This window comes from Salvelinus alpinus, chromosome 16 (assembly GCF_045679555.1).
Source record: "Salvelinus alpinus chromosome 16, SLU_Salpinus.1, whole genome shotgun sequence".
Classification (NCBI taxonomy): domain Eukaryota; kingdom Metazoa; phylum Chordata; class Actinopteri; order Salmoniformes; family Salmonidae; genus Salvelinus; species Salvelinus alpinus.
The window spans coordinates 25,631,224-25,649,070 of NC_092101.1; the positions used below are offsets into that span (position 1 = coordinate 25,631,224).

Genomic DNA, 17,847 nt, shown 5'->3' on the forward strand with positions numbered 1-17,847 from the left:
CACCATATTTTAGAACTACACAACATTTAGAAAACAATGTATCCTATTAAATAGTCATTTCAATCATCCATTCAGAAAACCTAATCTTTGCCATTCTTTATCTGATCAGTAGAGGGGGTAAAAAACAAAGATATTTGAGGCACATATTTTGGCTTCTAACCAAGTTCAACATTTCACCAGAGAGATGCTTTATTTTTCTCACTGCTAAGTATTAGAACGGTTATCATGCCTGCAGGGCACACTGTAAACCACCATATTAACAGGGAACACAAGTTGGTCAGCTGACCCTGTCATACAATGTGCCCATACACACATTCTCTCACACACATACACTCCCCAATGCAACTCCCAATCCCCCACCAAGTCTCTCAAGCAAATAACAAGTATAACATTTTTTATTAAATAGTTAGCCAATATTGTACAGTGACTAAAATAATTGTTCCAATAGTTTCTAAAACAACTGTTTTCATTCTGTTATTCTTCAAATATACATACATTCAAGACAATTAAATAATTGTTATACAATTATTTTCTCTAAAGGGAAGTCAATCCAAATGAATTGGTGCCTTAGGATCACACATTTTCCATATTGCACCAGCAGCAATATTTCTTCCTCCAATGGAAATGAAGTCGATTGTTCTGAAGAATCATGTTTGCGCCCAAGGCAGCCATGATATGAAATTGTGTGGCATTAGAAAGGCACTGCAGCTAACGCTTATTTTATTCCCTTATCCCTAAATATAGTTTACTATCTCTGACATTATAAAACCATCTATCTTAGAGAGGTGATATTTCTGAGCAGCAGATAGAGAGCCAAACTCAGAGCCAGCCATACGTAGCTGAGGAGAGGATATCCATAATGGCCTGAATACACAGAGCTCCATTTGGAGAGTGTTTGTTGTGCCTGTGTGGATCTCCCTGGGGTAAGTTCCCATGCCGGGTCACCACTTCCTGATAGAGCGGCAAACAGATGTGCTGCTGCAGCACTACACTACGCCCAGCAAGGAATGGCTCCTGCCTCACGCCACAGAGTACAGAGCACAGCCTGCCCAGCTACAGCTACTAGCACAGTCAACACAGCCTGCACAGCCTAGCATGGATGGATGTGTCGCAGCAGTCAAACACATCTCCACTTACTATAACAGAAATAGAGCATTGAATGAGATATGACTACTCACATTAGACTAATGAATTGCACTCAGACCCACAATATACACTCTGAGGAACTTCCTTGAAGTTTTGGGAGATACACACTCCCATTTTAAGTGGTATGCTACATAATTGTAAACTAGCCTAATATTATGACTTCAAAGGTATCATTATGAAAGTGGTTAATTCAGCTGCTGTGCTAGTTCCAAATAGAAAAGGCTTCCTTGCTCTGGGTGATTAAATTGAGCAATGAACCAGATGAAGTAGATCACTTCATGTGTAACATGTTCAATGCAGCCCATTTAATTACATTGGTTTGAACTCCCAAGAAAAACAGCCCTGGCTGCAGTCCATCACAAAAGTCATGTTCAGAGGCACTGAATATGTATTAAAGCAGCATTTGAAAAAAGTGGATTTAAGATTACTGGAAGATTACTCTGCATTGTTGTGAAAGGGCCCGTAAGTAAGCATTTCACTGTTGTTTACGAAGCATGTGAAATTTGATTTGAAGAGTAAGACAAGTAGAATAAATCAGGTGCAATTTAGAAATTTGATTGTGCATCAGAGGTTTTTCTCTTGTTATATCAGTCACTCAATTAGACATGTTAGCTGACAGTTTTTAGATTGGTAGTTAGTCTAGCCAGCTATCTAAACTTGTAGTAATCATGGCCGAATACCGACCGGGATGCAGGGCACGTGCCCAGGGGCCCTGAACTCCAAGGGGCCCCCATTGATTTTGTTAGTCATTATCACTCAGATATATTAACATGGCACAAGTCATGGCAAAATGTGTAGAATTGCAGGAAATTAGCTTTAAAACAGCAAAACATTCTCTCCACCCCATGGCAAAAGGGGGTAGAATTGCATGAAATTAGCTGTAAAACTAATTTAATGTAGGTCTGCCCCATGGCAAAATGAGTAGAATTGCATGATTTTTTGGGGGGGGGGTGTTCTCACAGACCCATGGAAATATATGTAGAATTGCAGTAAACTTGCTTTAAAACTGCAACATCTCTACACCCCTTGGCAAAATGTGTAGAATAGCAGGAAATTAACTTTAAAACTTTAGTGGGGGGGCCACTAAAATTTGTTGGCATGAGGTAGGGGTCCCCCAACCAAATCTCGCTCAGGGCCCCTAGAGTGGGCTAGAGCTGGCCCTGGATGGATCCAACATTAAATGTGATCGACTTCCCTTTAGACCACTCTCTGTAAACATTTGGTATGAATCAGATCGAGACGCATCAATAGAACTTCAACAAATAACATTAATCAAAGCAAATCAGTATAAAAATCCACCATCTCCTCTATAACAACAATTGCAATAATAATGTAACTCATTCCCATTCAGTACTTTGTGTCCAATATAATGGTCCCGTCTCTATCTCTGGAGAATTGGCCTAGTTCCTACACTCCCACTAGTAGGATATTCTGAATAATTAAATATATTTATATTCTAATAATATCATGCACAAATGTAAATTTCACAAACATAATTTATACAGTGAAATATTATAACATAATAATTTGTGTACAAATAAAGTGATGTTGCACATGAAGCTCAACTACATTAGATAACAGTAGATTTTTTTATACAGCTAATTGTCTGTAAAAACAAACACTCATAAATAGAAAACGATATAAATCATATAAACCATTTTAAAAAGATATATAATAATAATGATAAAAAATACACTTCTTAAATTAAAACAAAGAAACAAAGAAACTATGGTCAAGAGCAACAAAAAAGGCTATATTAAAATAGTTTACAAGGGCATTTATGATACAGAAAAGCAAATCATCAGAGGCCCAGTGTAACCCAACTATGAATGCCTCGATTTATTTGTTGATGTGCCAATCAGCAGTTGAAATAATAACAAAGTGTTTTCCCGGCCACTGTTTCGGTAAAAACACTGAGGAATGGGGCAATTTTTTTTTTATATCTCTCAAATTCATGAACGTAAATTATAGTTTCGACAATGTTTTGAGGCTAAACAGTGTTTGTTAACATTTACATTGTTTACAAACATTGGAGTAAAACAAGCTTATACTGTATGTTGGGTTCTGATGAAGTACAAGAATCAATGGGTACATATAATTATTTATAAGTCCAAAGATCGATGTAGCAACTGCTGATTGCCCCTTTAAAGGGGCAGATATATAGGAATATGAACTCAAGCTTTGGTTGTGGTTCTCATCTGAACAAATTGGTCTTGTATAAAATCCTAAACTCCCTTTGCTCTAAATGAGACAGAGTAGAGGCCTTGTGGAAATAACCCTAAGCCACCCAATTAAAAATAGTCCTGCTCTGTATTCTCCTGAGGTACTCTGCTTTCGGAGAGCAGACCTCCCATAGAGAAGTCAGGAGCTTACAGCAGCTGGCTTTTACAGCATCCAAGAATAATAAGGGACCAGGACAAAAGGCTGAGTTTACTGGGATGTTCAGGATGCTTGGAATCGTACCAAACCCATGTAAACATGCATAAGGAAAGAGAACAGTCAGTCAGATTTTGTAAATAAATAAAAAATATCCATTGTTTGTTTGTGCAAAGCCTGCTGGGGGAAATAATTGTCACCGCAATCACAGTACATTCACCTGGACCCGGTTTCCCAAAAGCATCTTAAGGCTAAGTTCATCATTTGAACCATAGGATCCTACTGTAGTCACATCCCCGTAGTTCTCTATAAACTATAGACAAGATGCTTTTGGGAAACTGCCTCCTGGTCTGGTAGAAGTCTGGAATATAACTTTTCTTTCCTCTACTACACATGCACTACATGACCAAAAGTATGTGGACACCTGCTCGTCGAACAACTCATTCCAAAATCATGGGCATCAATATGTTGGGCGGTTAGGCCTGGCTCGCAGTCGGCGTTCCAATTCATCCCAAAGGTGTTCGATGGAGTTGAGGTCAGGGCTCTGTGGAGGCCAGTCAAGTTCTTCCACATTGATCTCACAAACCATTTCTGTATGGACCTTGCTTTGTGCACGGGAGCATTGTCATGCTGAAACAAAAAAGGGCCTTCCCCAAACTATTGCCACAAAGTTGGAAGCACAGAATCGTCTCTAACATCATACTATGCTGTAGAGTTAAGATTTCCCTTCACTAGAACTAAGGGGACTAGCCAGAACCATGATAAACAGCCCCAGACAAATATTCCTCCTACACCAAACTTTGCAGTTGGCACTATGCATTGGCATCTGCCAAACCCAGATTCGTCCGTCGGACTGCCAGATGGTGAAGCGTGATTCATCACTCCAGAGAACATGTTTTCACTGCTCGAGAGTCCAATGGCGGCGAGCTTTACACCACTCCAGCCGACGCTTGGCATTGCGCATGGTGATCTTAGGCTTGTGTGCAGCTGATCGGCCATGGAAACCCATTTCATGAAGCTCCCGACAAACAGTTATTGTTCTGGCGTTGCAGTTTGAAACTTGGTAGTGTGTTGCAACCAAGGACAGACGATTTTAAGCGCTGCGCGCTTCAGCACTTTCCGGGACCGTTCTGTGAGCTTGTGTGGCCTACCACTTCACGGCTGAGTTTTTGTTGCTCCTAGACGTTTCCACTTCACAATAACAGCACTTACAGATAACCGGGGCAGCTCAAGCAGGGCAGAAACTTGACGAACTGACTTGTTGGAAAGGTGGCATCCTATGATGGTGCCACGTTCAAAGTCACTGAGTTCTTCAGTAAGGGCCATTCTACTGCCAATGTTTGTCTATGGAGATTGCAGTGTGCTTGATTTTATACACCTGTCAGCAATTGGTGTGGCTGAAATAGCAGAATCCACTAATTTGAAGGGATGTCCATATACTTTTGTATATATAGTGTGGAAATGTCCAGCTACTCAAACTCAAATAATAACTAAGGCTGTGACAATACCAGTATAGCGATATTTTTTTCCGTGGCAAACATGAAAACACAAAGCAGACCAAACACTTTGGTCCCTTAAAAATCTGCCGTAAATAAAATATTATGTGCTATAGCTTGGAAATAAATAAATGTGACTCTGGTTGACAACATAATGATCTTTGTTTCCAACATTAGGGCTGTTTTCCTAAAGAAGTTTAACTCACTTCATGTTTTGTTTCCTTGCCAAGCTATTAGTATCGCAATACTGGTATTGTCCCTGGCCCTAGTCATAACAAGGTTTAAACCGGGGAAAGAAAACCGATTGTGAGATAAAATCTTCACCAATATACCCCACAGCATGGTAGGTTCTTCATGTAGGCCTACTATGGGTCAAATTCAGCGTGAAATATGGACAAATCCCTGGTTTCATCTGAGACGCAAAATGCATGGTAATCACACACAGGCTCGGGTCAGTACAGGCATACAGAATCAAGCAAGAGTGAAACATCCACAAGTGTACCAGCAGGTGGACATTCTGTGCACACCTTAAAAGATTTCTAGAAATGTCATTCAAATATGTACACTACATTAACAAACTAAAACAGGAACAGAAGATCAATAACTTATACACATTAAGGAAAAGAGTGGAAGAGTGGTTTATGTATATAATTTACATAAATGTACCCTCCTCTTCCACACATTTTAGTTTGCTGCAGAACATAGTCTCTACCCATTCTACTGGCCTCTAGCGTACAGTGCATGATGAAGATAGTCGTTGCCTCCCCCTCCCCCTCCCTCCATCCCCTCTCCTCCCCGTGCTGCGGCGCTGCCCTCCTAAGTGTAGCCCAGATTCTCCATCTCGCTGCGGTAGCGCTGCTCCGACACCTTGCTCTTGTGCTGCTTGCTCTCCAGGTGAAGGCGGAAGTCGGCCTCCTCGCTGGCCCCAGAGTTGCACATGGAGCAGTAGAACTGGCCGCTGGGCGTCACACACATGGCCAGGTCCCTGGGGATCCTCTGCCTGGGCCGGGGGTTGTAGTAGGGGCCTGGGACACACACCAAGACATACACACCATCAGAGGAGAGGATAACCTCATTAAAATGATGGAGAGTGAGTGAGCTGCTGCTCACCAGTGAACACAATACCAGAAGATGGGAGTGGCAGAAGGATGCCAGGTGCTACAGGGGATGGAAGGCTGGCTGTGCATAAATAGGAGAAGCTTTCCACTGCCATGGTCATATGAATGTTACAAGAAGAAATACAAATGTGTCCCTCATAGAGTACCACAGTATGAGTCATAATACCCATAAAATCTAGCGGTCAAACAAGGAAATGGTTCCAATCATTTTCCACCATTAATTTTTCTCATTTTAGAAACACTTATAATAAGGGCTGTGTTTTGTGTAGGCTTACGTTGGTGTGACGTTTTGATAACCGTGTAAATCTCTCTAGGACAAGGTGACTTTTATCAATATTTCCCTGTATTTACCCCCCAAAAATGAAATTATAATTAGCTGCTAAGATGGCTATCATAAAGAACTACAAATGCCATGATGATGTGGACGAGAATGCCGAATCGAGGCAAAGGTAAGAATCTCTGGATTAACTATCTAATGTTAGTTAAATGTAGTAATGAATAAATAGGCTACATTTCTTTAATGAACAATTCTGTGAACTGTCTTGTGCAAGTTTTAAATTGACACAATACCTGTTAGCAAAGGTATCAGCTGGAGATGACGTGCAGGAGCTTGCAGGGATTTGTAGTTTTGCATGTCTAATTTGATGCTAAGTAGCAATTTCGAATCTGAGAGTAAACAGAGCCAAATATACTGATAAAAGTCACCTTGTCCGATAGAGATTTACATGGTTATCAAAACATCATGCCAGGTTAAGCCTACAGAAAACACATTCCTTATTTGAAGTGTTTCTAAAATCCCCTATTGGAAAAATGAATGGTGGAAAAACGATTGGAACTTATTCCCTGTTTGACCACTAGGTTTTTGGGGTATTATGACACCTCCACTGTGGTGCTCTCTTAGGAGAATGGATGCATGTTGGATAGAGAATAAATGCTCTGCTGTATCTGCATGTATGTCTGGAGGGAACCATCACAGGCCTTTGCAGAGTAACTCTGACAGACAAACTACATTTTCTATCTGAGAGAGTTTTAAACAACTCTATTTCTGGAATTGTCCATAAAGGACATTTAAATCAGCAAAGTCTCTGAGCCCTGAGGGGAGGCAAGGGAAGGGAGGAGAGGGGGTGCAATTGTGTCCTATGATTCATCAAGAGGGAGTAGGCCATGGTGGAAGGTATGTGGAGTGGGGGATCGGAAGTGGATACTGGGCTGGACAATAGACAGTGAGGGGTCTGTCTAATGGACTCTCGCCACCTGAGCAGGCTGTGTGACGTCTGTGGGGCAGCAGAGCTGACGTGGGTTGCTGTATCGGTTTACATATCCAAAGCCCTGGTGCCGGGCCTGTGCTTAGTGACTGACCAGCCTCAGCCAACCCCTTAACTTTCTTACAGAGCATTTCCCCTTCAAAGGTGGTGATGAGAGGCGGCTGTTCACTGCTGCTATGACCATGGAGTAGAAAACAATAGCCTCCACCAGCTGTCAAAAGCTTCATTGGTATCAATAAATAGGAAATGGGCAACCACCTCTGCTCTCAAACATACAGTAAAGTATACATTCTCAAGACTAGGAATATCCCTGAATCATCTGATCTTTATGAGCCGTTCTGGCTCGGTCAATCCTTACTTACTTTACTTACATCTGACCTTCACAACAAAATTGTGGAATTACAACAAGTTTTCCCCTGTAAAGTAATTTGCTGTTTGGTCATACTTTATTACCGGTATGTCTTTGTTTCAGTGTGCTGTACCTGGCACGGCAATAGGCAACTGTGTGGTCCTACGGTTCTTGATAAACCTGTACTCGCTCCCCTCTTTCCTCGCACGCCTCTGGACACACTCAGTCGACTCTCTGAAAAATTGATGGATCAAGTTACTGAGAGCAAAGTCTCCGATATTTAGTTTATAAATCAAACAGCCAACCTAACAATAATAGTTACTATGATGGACAAAATAATGGAATGCATCTATCACATGCTATGGCATTTTCTCTTTAAACGGAAGGATTAAAACATACAGTTGAAGTCGGAAGTTTACATACACTTATGTTGGAGTCGTTAAAACTTGTTTTTCAACCACTCCACAAATGTCTTGTTAACAAACTATAGTTTTGGCAAGTCGGTTAGGACATCTACTTTGTGCATGACACAAGTAATTTTTCCAACAATTGTTTACAGACAGATTATTTCACTGTATCACAATTCCAGTGGGTCAGAAGTATACATACACTAAGTTGACTGTGCCTTTAAACAGCTTGGAAAATTCCAGAAAATTATGTCATGGCTTTAGAAGCTTCTGATAGGTAAATTGACATAATTTGAGCCAATTGGAGGTGTACCTATGGATGTATGTCAAGGCCTACCTTCAAACTCAGTGCCTCTTTGCTTGACATCATGGGAAAATCAAAAGAAATCAGCCAAGACCTCAGAAGAAAAAAATTGTAGACCTTCACAAGTCTGGTTCATCCTTGGGAGCAACTTCCAAACGCCTGAAGGTACCACGTTCATCTGTACAAACAATAGCATGCAAGTATAAACACCATGGGACAACGCAGCCTTCATACTGCTCAGGAAGGAGATGCGTTCTGTCTCCTAGAGATGAACTTGCTTCAGTGCAAATCAATTCCAGAACAACAGCAAAGGACCTTGTGAAGATGCTGGAGGAAACAGGTACAAAAGTATCTATATCCACAGTAAAACGAGTCCTATATCGACATAACCTGAAAGGTCACTCAGCAAGGAAGAAGCCACTGCTCCAAAACCGACATAAAAAAGCCAGACTACGGTTTGCAACTGCACATGGGGACAAAGATCGTACTTTTTGGAGAAATGTCCTCTGGTCTGATGAAGCAAAAATAGAACTGATTGGCCATAATGACCATCATTATGTTTGGAGGAAAAAGGGGGATGCTTGCAAGCCAAAGAACACCATCCCAATCGTGAAGCACGGGAGTGGCAGCATCATGTTGTGGGGGTGCTTTGCTGCAGGAGGACTGGTGACCTTCACAAAATAGATGGCATCATGAGGCAGGAAAATTATGTGGATGGAAAATTATGTGGATATATTGAAGCAACATCTCAAAACATCAGTCAGGAAGTTAAAGCTTGGTTGCAAATGGGTTTTCCAAATGAACAATGACCCCAAGCATACTTCCAAAGTTGTGGCAAAATGGTTTAAGGACAACAAAGTCAAGGTATTGGAGTGGCCATCACAAAGCCCTGACCTCAATCCCATAGAAAATGTGTAGGCAGATCTGAAAAAGAGTGTGCGAGCAAAGAGGCCTACCAACCTGACTCAGTTACACCAGCTCTGTCAAGGGGGAATGGGCCAAAATTCACCCAACTTATTATGGGAAGCTGTTGGAAGGCTACCCGAAACGTTTGACCCAAGTTAAACAATTAAAGGCAATGCTACCAAATACTAATTGAGTGTATGTAAACTTCTGACCCACTGGGAATGTGATGAAAAAAACTAAAGCTGAAATAAATCATTCTCTCTACTATTATTCTGACATTTCACATTCTTAAAATAAAGTGATGATCCTAACTGACCTAAGACAGGGAATGTTTACGAGGATTAAATGTCAGGAATTGTGAAAAACTGAGTTTAAATGTATTTGGCTAAGGTGTATGTAAACTTCCGACTTCAACTGTATCTGGTTTGAATTTCATATAACAGGGCATGGCTGAAGGGGCAGGATTTCTATGTTTGAGTATTTATTAGCCATGCGCATGTTGCATCTGTTGTTTGTCTTCCTGGTGTTGGGTGGGGAACCAGTAGTGACACCACAGACTCACAGGATGCTACTGCTCTGCTGGGCCTCAGCCAGCCGCAGTCTCTTGGAATGGTTCTTGCCCTGGTAGTGTGCCTGAGCCACGGCAGGGGAGCTGAACGAGGCATCACACAGCTTGCAGTAGTCGTTCTCCGTGGCTAAGATCACCCTGCTGGCACCCATGAATGACACCGGCTGAACAAAAAAAGAAAGAGTGAGTTTTTAAAAAAGGGCTCTTTTTTTTACCAGCCTAAATGATACTCCTGCCAGTTCAAAGCTACATACAGTATCAAAAGAGTTAAAACATACAGTGCTGACAGTTTTCTACAAACCATCATGTTGTTTCTTATGAGCCGATTCTATTTGATTGCAGTTCTCCAGATCAACAACAGAGATCCAAACCGTGAATGTGCTGAAAATTCACAGAACTTGGACTTGTTCATACAGTATTATAGTTTCCTGAACAATAACACATTCATTGTGTGCCAACGCCAAGCTTTACCTGTTTGGGAGTTGCACTGTCAGTTGGTGGAGTCGTGAGGGGTTGCTGGGAAAGTGGCTCTATTACCTCCGGAATCCTGATGGCAGGTGACTGCTGGCTCCCTGCATAGAAATTTCTCAGCTTCTTACTGTGGTTTTTTCCCTGGAAAAGAGACAACGGGTGATTCAATCCCACAGCTCAGTCCACTCATTGCACTGTCATCACCATAGCGCCATATTGCGAATTATGAGCATCATCACCATCATCAGTGAGCGCAACTGTTAGGGTTTACATTTTCCACTTACATTCATGAGGGTATATCAGTGATGGCTGATATGCCAAATAAACAAACATTGACATTTCATGTTTGACACAATGTAGTTGATGCATGATGAGAAGCATTTGCTGCCATCAAAACATACAGTTGAAGTCGGAAGTTTACATACACCTTAGCCAAATACATTTAAACAGTTTTTCACAATTCCTGACATTTAATCCTAGTAAAAATTCCCTGTCTTAGGTCAGTTAGGATCACCACTTTATTTTAAGAATGTGAAATGTCAGAATAATAGTAGAGAGAATGATTTATTTCAGCGTTTGTTTCTTTCATCACATTCCCAGTGGGTCAGAAGTTTATATACACTCAATTAGTATTTGGTAGCATTTCCCTTAATTGTTTAACTTGGGTCAAACGTTTCGGGTAGCCTTCCAACAGCTTCCCATAATAAGTTGGGTGAATTTTGGCCCATTCCTCCTGACAGAGCTGGTGTAACTGAGTCAGGTTTGTAGGCCTCCTTGCTCGCACACTCTTTTTCAGATCTGCCTACACATTTTCTATGGGATTGAGGTCAGGGCTTTGTGATGGCCACTCCAATACCTTGACTTTGTTGTCCTTAAGCCATTTTACCACAACTTTGGAAGTATGCTTGGGGTCATTGTCCATTTGGAAGACCCATTTGCAACCAAGCTTTAACTTCCTGACGGATGTCTAGAGATGTTGCTTCAATATATCCACATAATTTTCCTTCCTCATGACGCCATCCATTTTGTGAAGTACACCAGTCCCTCCTGCAGCAAAGCACCCCCACAACATGATGCTGCCACCCCCGTGCTTCACGATTGGGATGGTGTTCTTCGGCTTGCAAGCATCTCCCTTTTTCCTCCAAACATAATGATGGTCATTATGACCAAACAGTTCTATTTTTGTTTCATCAGACCAGAGGACATTTCTCCAAAAAGTACGATCTTTGTCCCCATGTGCAGTTGCAAACCGTAGTCTGGCTTTTTTATGTCGGTTTTGGAGCAGTGGCTTCTTCCTTGCTGAGTGACCTTTCAAGTTACATTGATATAGGACTCGTTTTTACTGTGGATATAGACTTTTGCACCTGTTTCCTCTAGCATCTTCACAAGGTCCTTTGCTGTTGTTCTGGAATTGATTTGCACTTTTCGCACCGAAGTACGTTCATCTCTAGGAGACAGAACACGTCTCCTTCCTGAGCAGTATGACGGCTGCGTGGTCCCATGGTGTTTATACTTGCGTACTATTGTTTGTACAGATGAACGTGGTACCTTCAGGCGTTTGGAAATTGCTCCCAAGGATGAACCAGACTTGTGGAGGTCTACAAAAAAATGTTGAGGTCTTGGCTGATTTCTTATGATTTTCCCATGATGTCAAGCAAAGAGGCACTGAGTTTGAAGGTAGGCCTTGAAATAAATCCACAGGTACACCTCCAATTGACTCAAATGATGATCAGAAGCTTCTAAAGCCATAACATCGTTTACGGGAATTTTCCAAGCTGTTTAAAGGCACAGTCAACTTAGTGTATGTATACTTCTGACCCACTGGAATTGTGGTACAGTGAGTTATAAGTGAAATAATCTGTCTGTAAACAATTGTTGGAAAAATTACTTGTGTCATGCACAAAGTAGATGTCCTAACCGAATTGCCAAAACTATAGTTTGTTAACAAGACATTTGTGCAGTGGTTGAAAAACGAGTTTAAATGAATCCAACCTAAGTGTATGTAAACTTCTGACTTCAACTGTATGTGTTGGGGTAGGCCTTCAAGTAAGCTTGTCTCCAGGCTCAATTGCTACCGCATGTTGACAGAAACAGCCTGCTGGTGGATAAGATACGGTACAAGCTACATGTACAGTAAACCAGCTCACCTGGTAGTGGGCCTGTGCCTGCTGAGCAGAATTGAGGGTGACGTTGCACAGTTTGCAGTACAGAGGCTTACACAGCTCCTCCAAGGTAGCGTCCTGGTCTGTGGCCCCGATCTGAGCATCTTTCTCCTGGGGCCTGCTGCTGAGGGTCGCCTGGGCAGTGGAAGGTGGGACAGGGCAGGGGGGCCCCTGCACCAGCTGGAGGTGAGCGGGAGGTTTGGCAGACAGAAGACTGGAGAGGGGGAAACGGAGGGGGTCCGGGGTCACTACTACTGGTGGAGGGGGTCCGAGGGTCTGTGGAGGGGGTCCAAGGGTCTGTGGAGGGGGTCTGAGGGTCTGTGGAGGGGGTCCAAGGGTCTGTGGAGGGGGTCCAAGGGTCTGTGGAGGGGGTCCAATGGTATGTGTAGGAGGCATTGGCTGGAACAGTGGCTGCTGCTGGCCAAATAGGCTCAGTGAAGGCTTCAGCATAGACTCTGGTCCTGAGGGCCAATGCAATGATTGCAAAGCATTAGAATCAATCATATACTTTAAAATTTGGGATAGGCATGTAATGGTTATATAACATTTGGAGGATGCAATAACTATAGTCGTCAACTGTGTTCATTTCTCCCTGGGGAAACAGACACTAACAAATAAAACAATAGTGGGTTTCACAGCTCTGCTCCTTGCGACAATAAGTTCCTCAAGCATTTCTTGATATGCCGCTGATTCAAACAGACCATTGCCTACTTGACTGGGTACATTTCAGGCACTCATGTGTGGCCAAATTTTTTCTGCATATAAGGGTGGGGGTTGGGTCAGCAGCTGCGCTCATGTCTGATGTTTCCACTGTATCGACTCAGATTGGAGACCCAACAACAGTGATTCATAGACCTAAAATAACAGTGTAGGATGTTTTGGATTCCAGCAGCCATGCAGTGACACCAAGTGAATGGCATGCCTGAAATGGAACTTTCCGATAACAACAAACTAAAGGATGCTCCGGCAATTGTAGGTCGACAACGTGTACATCAATGTTATTCTGATAAATGTCATAATGTAGCCTAAACACCTAAAAATGCTTTAATACGAGTGTGAATAAAATAATTCAAGAAAATTGCTCACTTTCTAAATATTTTTTCTGGGTATTGCAATGAAGTAGAAAAAAACACTAATCTGCTTAGCCTTGAAGCGCAGTATGCTGTATAACTGCTATTATTTCCCCTTGCAGAGTAACGAGGAGACAAACCTGAATCACATGTTCACTGGAGAATATAGCCTAATCCCAAAAATAGTCCCAGGAACCTACATTGTCATAGCCCAAGGTCAGAGTCGAAGTCCTCTTTTCTCATCTTGGGTACATAACACTCCTCCTGAGGCTTAACCCTGGGATTTCACATAAAATGGAAGTCCTGGGGAAATTAATGAGTAGTCATTGGCCATGTATCAAGAGGGATGGCCTTGGGTCTCTGAGTTGGAGAAAAGTATTTTAAGGAAAGGTCTTCTTGGGTCTTAAAGTGGAGGGTTCTAATTCTTTCATTTGGTATGTGTGTAGAAGAAAGAAAGAACCAAAAACCTTCAAAAGTTGAATAGCCCTTCACAAACGTATAGTTATTTCATGCCTTTTACACTGTGTTCCTCTGCCACATGAATTATGGAGCGAAGAGTGTATGCCTCATGCACTGGAATGATGTGCATGACTAGTCTTTGAATGGAGAAATCTTGAAGGGAACTCATAAAGACTTCCTGTTTAATTCTTATGTTCAATGCCTTGCAGGGACACACGATGGAGACTTGGTTTTAGCATTGAAATCTGTTGAAAAACCCTGAGATTTATGGTATTTTACTAACACTCAGTCATGCAGATAAAACAGATGAATTGAGGCTTAAATATTTACCCATTAGTTAGCCTAGTTAGAAATGGCAACATAGCAGTTAGGCTATTGACAGCTAGCCATCTGAAAGGACTCATTACTGCCAGTTCAAGAGAGGGATGGTTGATAATTAGACTATACACAGGGTGTATAAGCTTGCTGAGAAAAAATATATATACTGTACATACTTGTTCTTGGACATAAAAGACTGTAAGATCACCAGGAAATGAGCTCAAAGTGATTTTAATTTAGGGAATCTCTTCCCAAGTATTCCTACACATAAATAGAGAGGCATATGGGCTGAATGTAATTGGGGACTCTGGATACAGGCTAAAATTAGTGTATATCAATAGACAACGCTAAATTATCAATCTATCAATATATATATTTTTACCAATAAAGCTACAGCAAATCAGGGTAAAGCACACAATGAGGCTGCTTATCAAACATTTATAACATCACCAAGGATGTCAACCTATCAGACTAAGATCTGTCAACCTATTTCAGGGGACAATGCCATTGTATCTCATTACAACAGACAGAGTATGCAATCTATAACAGGTTTAATTACTTAAGACAACATTGCTGGATAACAAGGTAAACTCAAGTCCAGACCCAAGCTGTTATTCATCATAATTATTATCAGCATAAGCACCATCACCATCAACTCCATCATCAAGTTCGCTGACGACATGACAGTAGTAGGCCTGATTACCAACAATGATGCGACGGCCTACAGAGAGGAGGTAGGCACTCTGACGGTGTTGTACCAGGTAAACAACCTCTCCCCCAATGTCAGCAAAACAAAGGAGCTGATTGTGGACTCCAGGAGGAACCCGGCTGGGCACACCCCTATCCTCATCAACAGGGCGGTCAACCGCGTAAATTTTCTCGCCGTACACATCTCAGAGGAGCTGAAATTGTCAAACCACACAGACACTGTGGTGAAGGCACAAAAGTGACTCTTCAACTTCAGGAGGCTGAAGAAATTTGGCCTGTCCCAGAGGTCCCACACAGTGTTCTACAGGAGCACCATCAAGAGCATACTGTCAGGCTGCATCACAGCCTGGTATGGCAACTCCACCGCCGCTGACTGCAAGGCTCTACCGAGGGTTGTACGCTCAGCCGAACGCACCATTGGGTGCACACTGCCTGCCCTCCAGGACACCTACAACACCAAGTGTCACAGGAATGTAAAGGATGGTTTTGTTCTCTTTTAACATAAATATATGCCTTATAGAAGTAGGACATGTTAATCACAAAACATAGTGTGACTGCAGAAAAGCTGTTGTTAATCTAGGGTGTCGACTGTGCAAACCACAAGGTTGAGACAAGATGAAAAAATGCTGAATAACAAGAAAACAGTAACTGAGGAATGTGTAGGGAAAATGCTGAATAACAAGAAAACAGGAACTGAGGAATGTGTAGAAACCAACAAATCAGCTCAATCTTCACAAGAACCATTCTGGACATTTCAATCCTGAGTGCTGTGACTGGACACCACCGATAGGCTAGCAAGTTTAAACCACGCTAAGCCTCTACTGTGACAGGCCAACTCTAAAGTTGGAACTAACTCTGGAACAGTATAAAAGAAGATGTCTGTACTATTTCAGTCAGTTCTCTGCTTTACCCTGCGTGGTGATACAGTGAACCCGTATATACGAAAATTGCATTTACCATTCTGAGCTTATGTTAAATAAAAATACTTAAAGTATATTCGGTGACTTTGAATCACATTTTATCCTGATACCAGATTTGATTGACGCAACCTTTCACAGGAAGGCCAAGAAGATCATCAAGGACCTCAGCCACCCGAGCCAGGGCCTGTTCTCCCCGCTTTCATCACTCCCCACTTCCCAAACAGACATTCACCCTGCCCCAACCCCCAATGGACATTTATCATTGTTACAGTTGTAAATATGTATACATTATTATTATTATTATTGTTACATTTTTGGCCTGCACTGTTGGAGCTCGGAGCTTAATAATGTCACTGTACCCTGCAATTACATCTGTGACCCTGTGCATTTGATTAATAAACTAATCATCATGATGTGAATAATGTACACACAGCATGTTGTGTCAAGGAGCTTGTGCTATGACAAGAGTAGACAGAATTCCATTTCAAGATTTGGGAACAGAGACTGTCAATAAAGACCATGCTCATCCCTCTAAACAAGCAGACCATACTGTAATTCTACACCCACTGATCTGACTATTATCACTTTAGTTGATTTTACATGAAACAGCTGTCCACCGCATCACACCTTCACTGGAAGAAGCACAGAGGGTGCTGTGGATATAACAAATTAACTAACTTAGGTTCGCATATCTTTGGGGTTGAATTGATCAGAAACCTACAGATACCTCTTATTTCAGATGTAATTTCAACATGGCTGTTGTTGGTCGAATCTCTTCCAATCAATGAGTAGGCTCAACCTCAACCAAATGTATTTATATCTGTATAGCCTACTACAACCTATAATACCAAGATGCCGTTTGGATAAACCCCCTTCAATCAGCACTGGTTGTTGCACTGTAGCTGAGGCTGCAAATATGCATCCATCAATTCGCAGTGTCACGGTCGCTGACAGCAATGAATGAGACCCTTTTCTTACCTGGTAATCGGGAAAAATAATAGCTGCTATCCCCATAGTTCAAAGGCTGAGAATTTCTGTAATAATCGGCACTCTGATAGTAAGCATCTCTATTGTTGACATGTAACGCCATCATTGCATACTGGCCAACTTCGAATCAGCTGAGAATCCAGCAGCCTACCTTGCTTTCACCAGAGAAGAGGGGTGGGTTTTCAGTGTCACGAGCAGAGAGGTGTGGGGGATATACACTATGCAAAAAAATAAATGGCTACATTTTAGTAGACTAAAGCCTATCATAATCAAACCCCCAGACAATAGTAACAACATATGTAAAACATTTAGGAAAAGGTGGGTCTTTGAAAAACATGTTTGTGAGTGTATTCTTCTCTTGTTGGTACAGTCCATTTACTGCATTCAAGCTATGCGACTCTCGGAAATCCACGGTCAAGCTATCCGCGTCCGAATTAGTATGCGCCACTACACTACATTTACCGATCTGATATCACACGGAACTCATTGGATCTGGAAGATATATTTGAATTACGTTTTGGTGTCATTGGCATGCCATACTGACAATGCTTTATACTCAGTATAACGGTAGTATGGGCCTTGGTCTTCAATAATCCACAAAGATTGTGAACTCGACTAGTCTAGCCTATTTGATGTGTCCATTTCGCCATTCATGGAGTAGCAGGCGCACAGATTCAGTCGCGGCTAGCTTGATCATTCAATTCCGAGAGTCGGGTAGCTTGACCGCATGGTTTATTGCAATGGCTCATCGTCATAATATCTATACAGTTGAACACTTACAAGTGGCAAAATGCTATCAAAACCAAATGTTCATGCA

General features: G+C 41.9%; 1 protein-coding gene across 3 annotated transcripts; it reads right to left on the reverse strand.

Annotated features, from left to right (window-relative positions):
- Positions 1–379: 379 nt before the first annotated feature.
- On the reverse strand, positions 380–17,436 carry LOC139541198 (zinc finger matrin-type protein 3-like). 3 transcript variants are annotated; one of them, XM_071345584.1, is made up of 6 exons: positions 17,182–17,436; positions 12,554–13,029; positions 10,407–10,547; positions 9,930–10,099; positions 7,884–7,984; positions 380–6,043 (listed from the first exon to the last, which is right to left on the reverse strand). In XM_071345584.1, exons 2-6 carry the CDS (start codon positions 13,016–13,018, stop codon positions 5,835–5,837), a joined length of 1,086 nt encoding a protein of 361 aa, XP_071201685.1. In that variant the 5' UTR covers positions 13,019–13,029; positions 17,182–17,436; the 3' UTR covers positions 380–5,834. The 3 variants fall into 3 exon arrangements, with proteins under 3 accessions (XP_071201685.1, XP_071201684.1, XP_071201686.1); XM_071345583.1 differs by lacking the exon at positions 17,182–17,436 and adding an exon at positions 17,022–17,175; XM_071345585.1 differs by lacking the exon at positions 17,182–17,436 and adding an exon at positions 17,022–17,175 and having other exon boundaries at positions 5,942–6,043; positions 7,855–7,984.
- Positions 17,437–17,847: the final 411 nt, after the last annotated feature.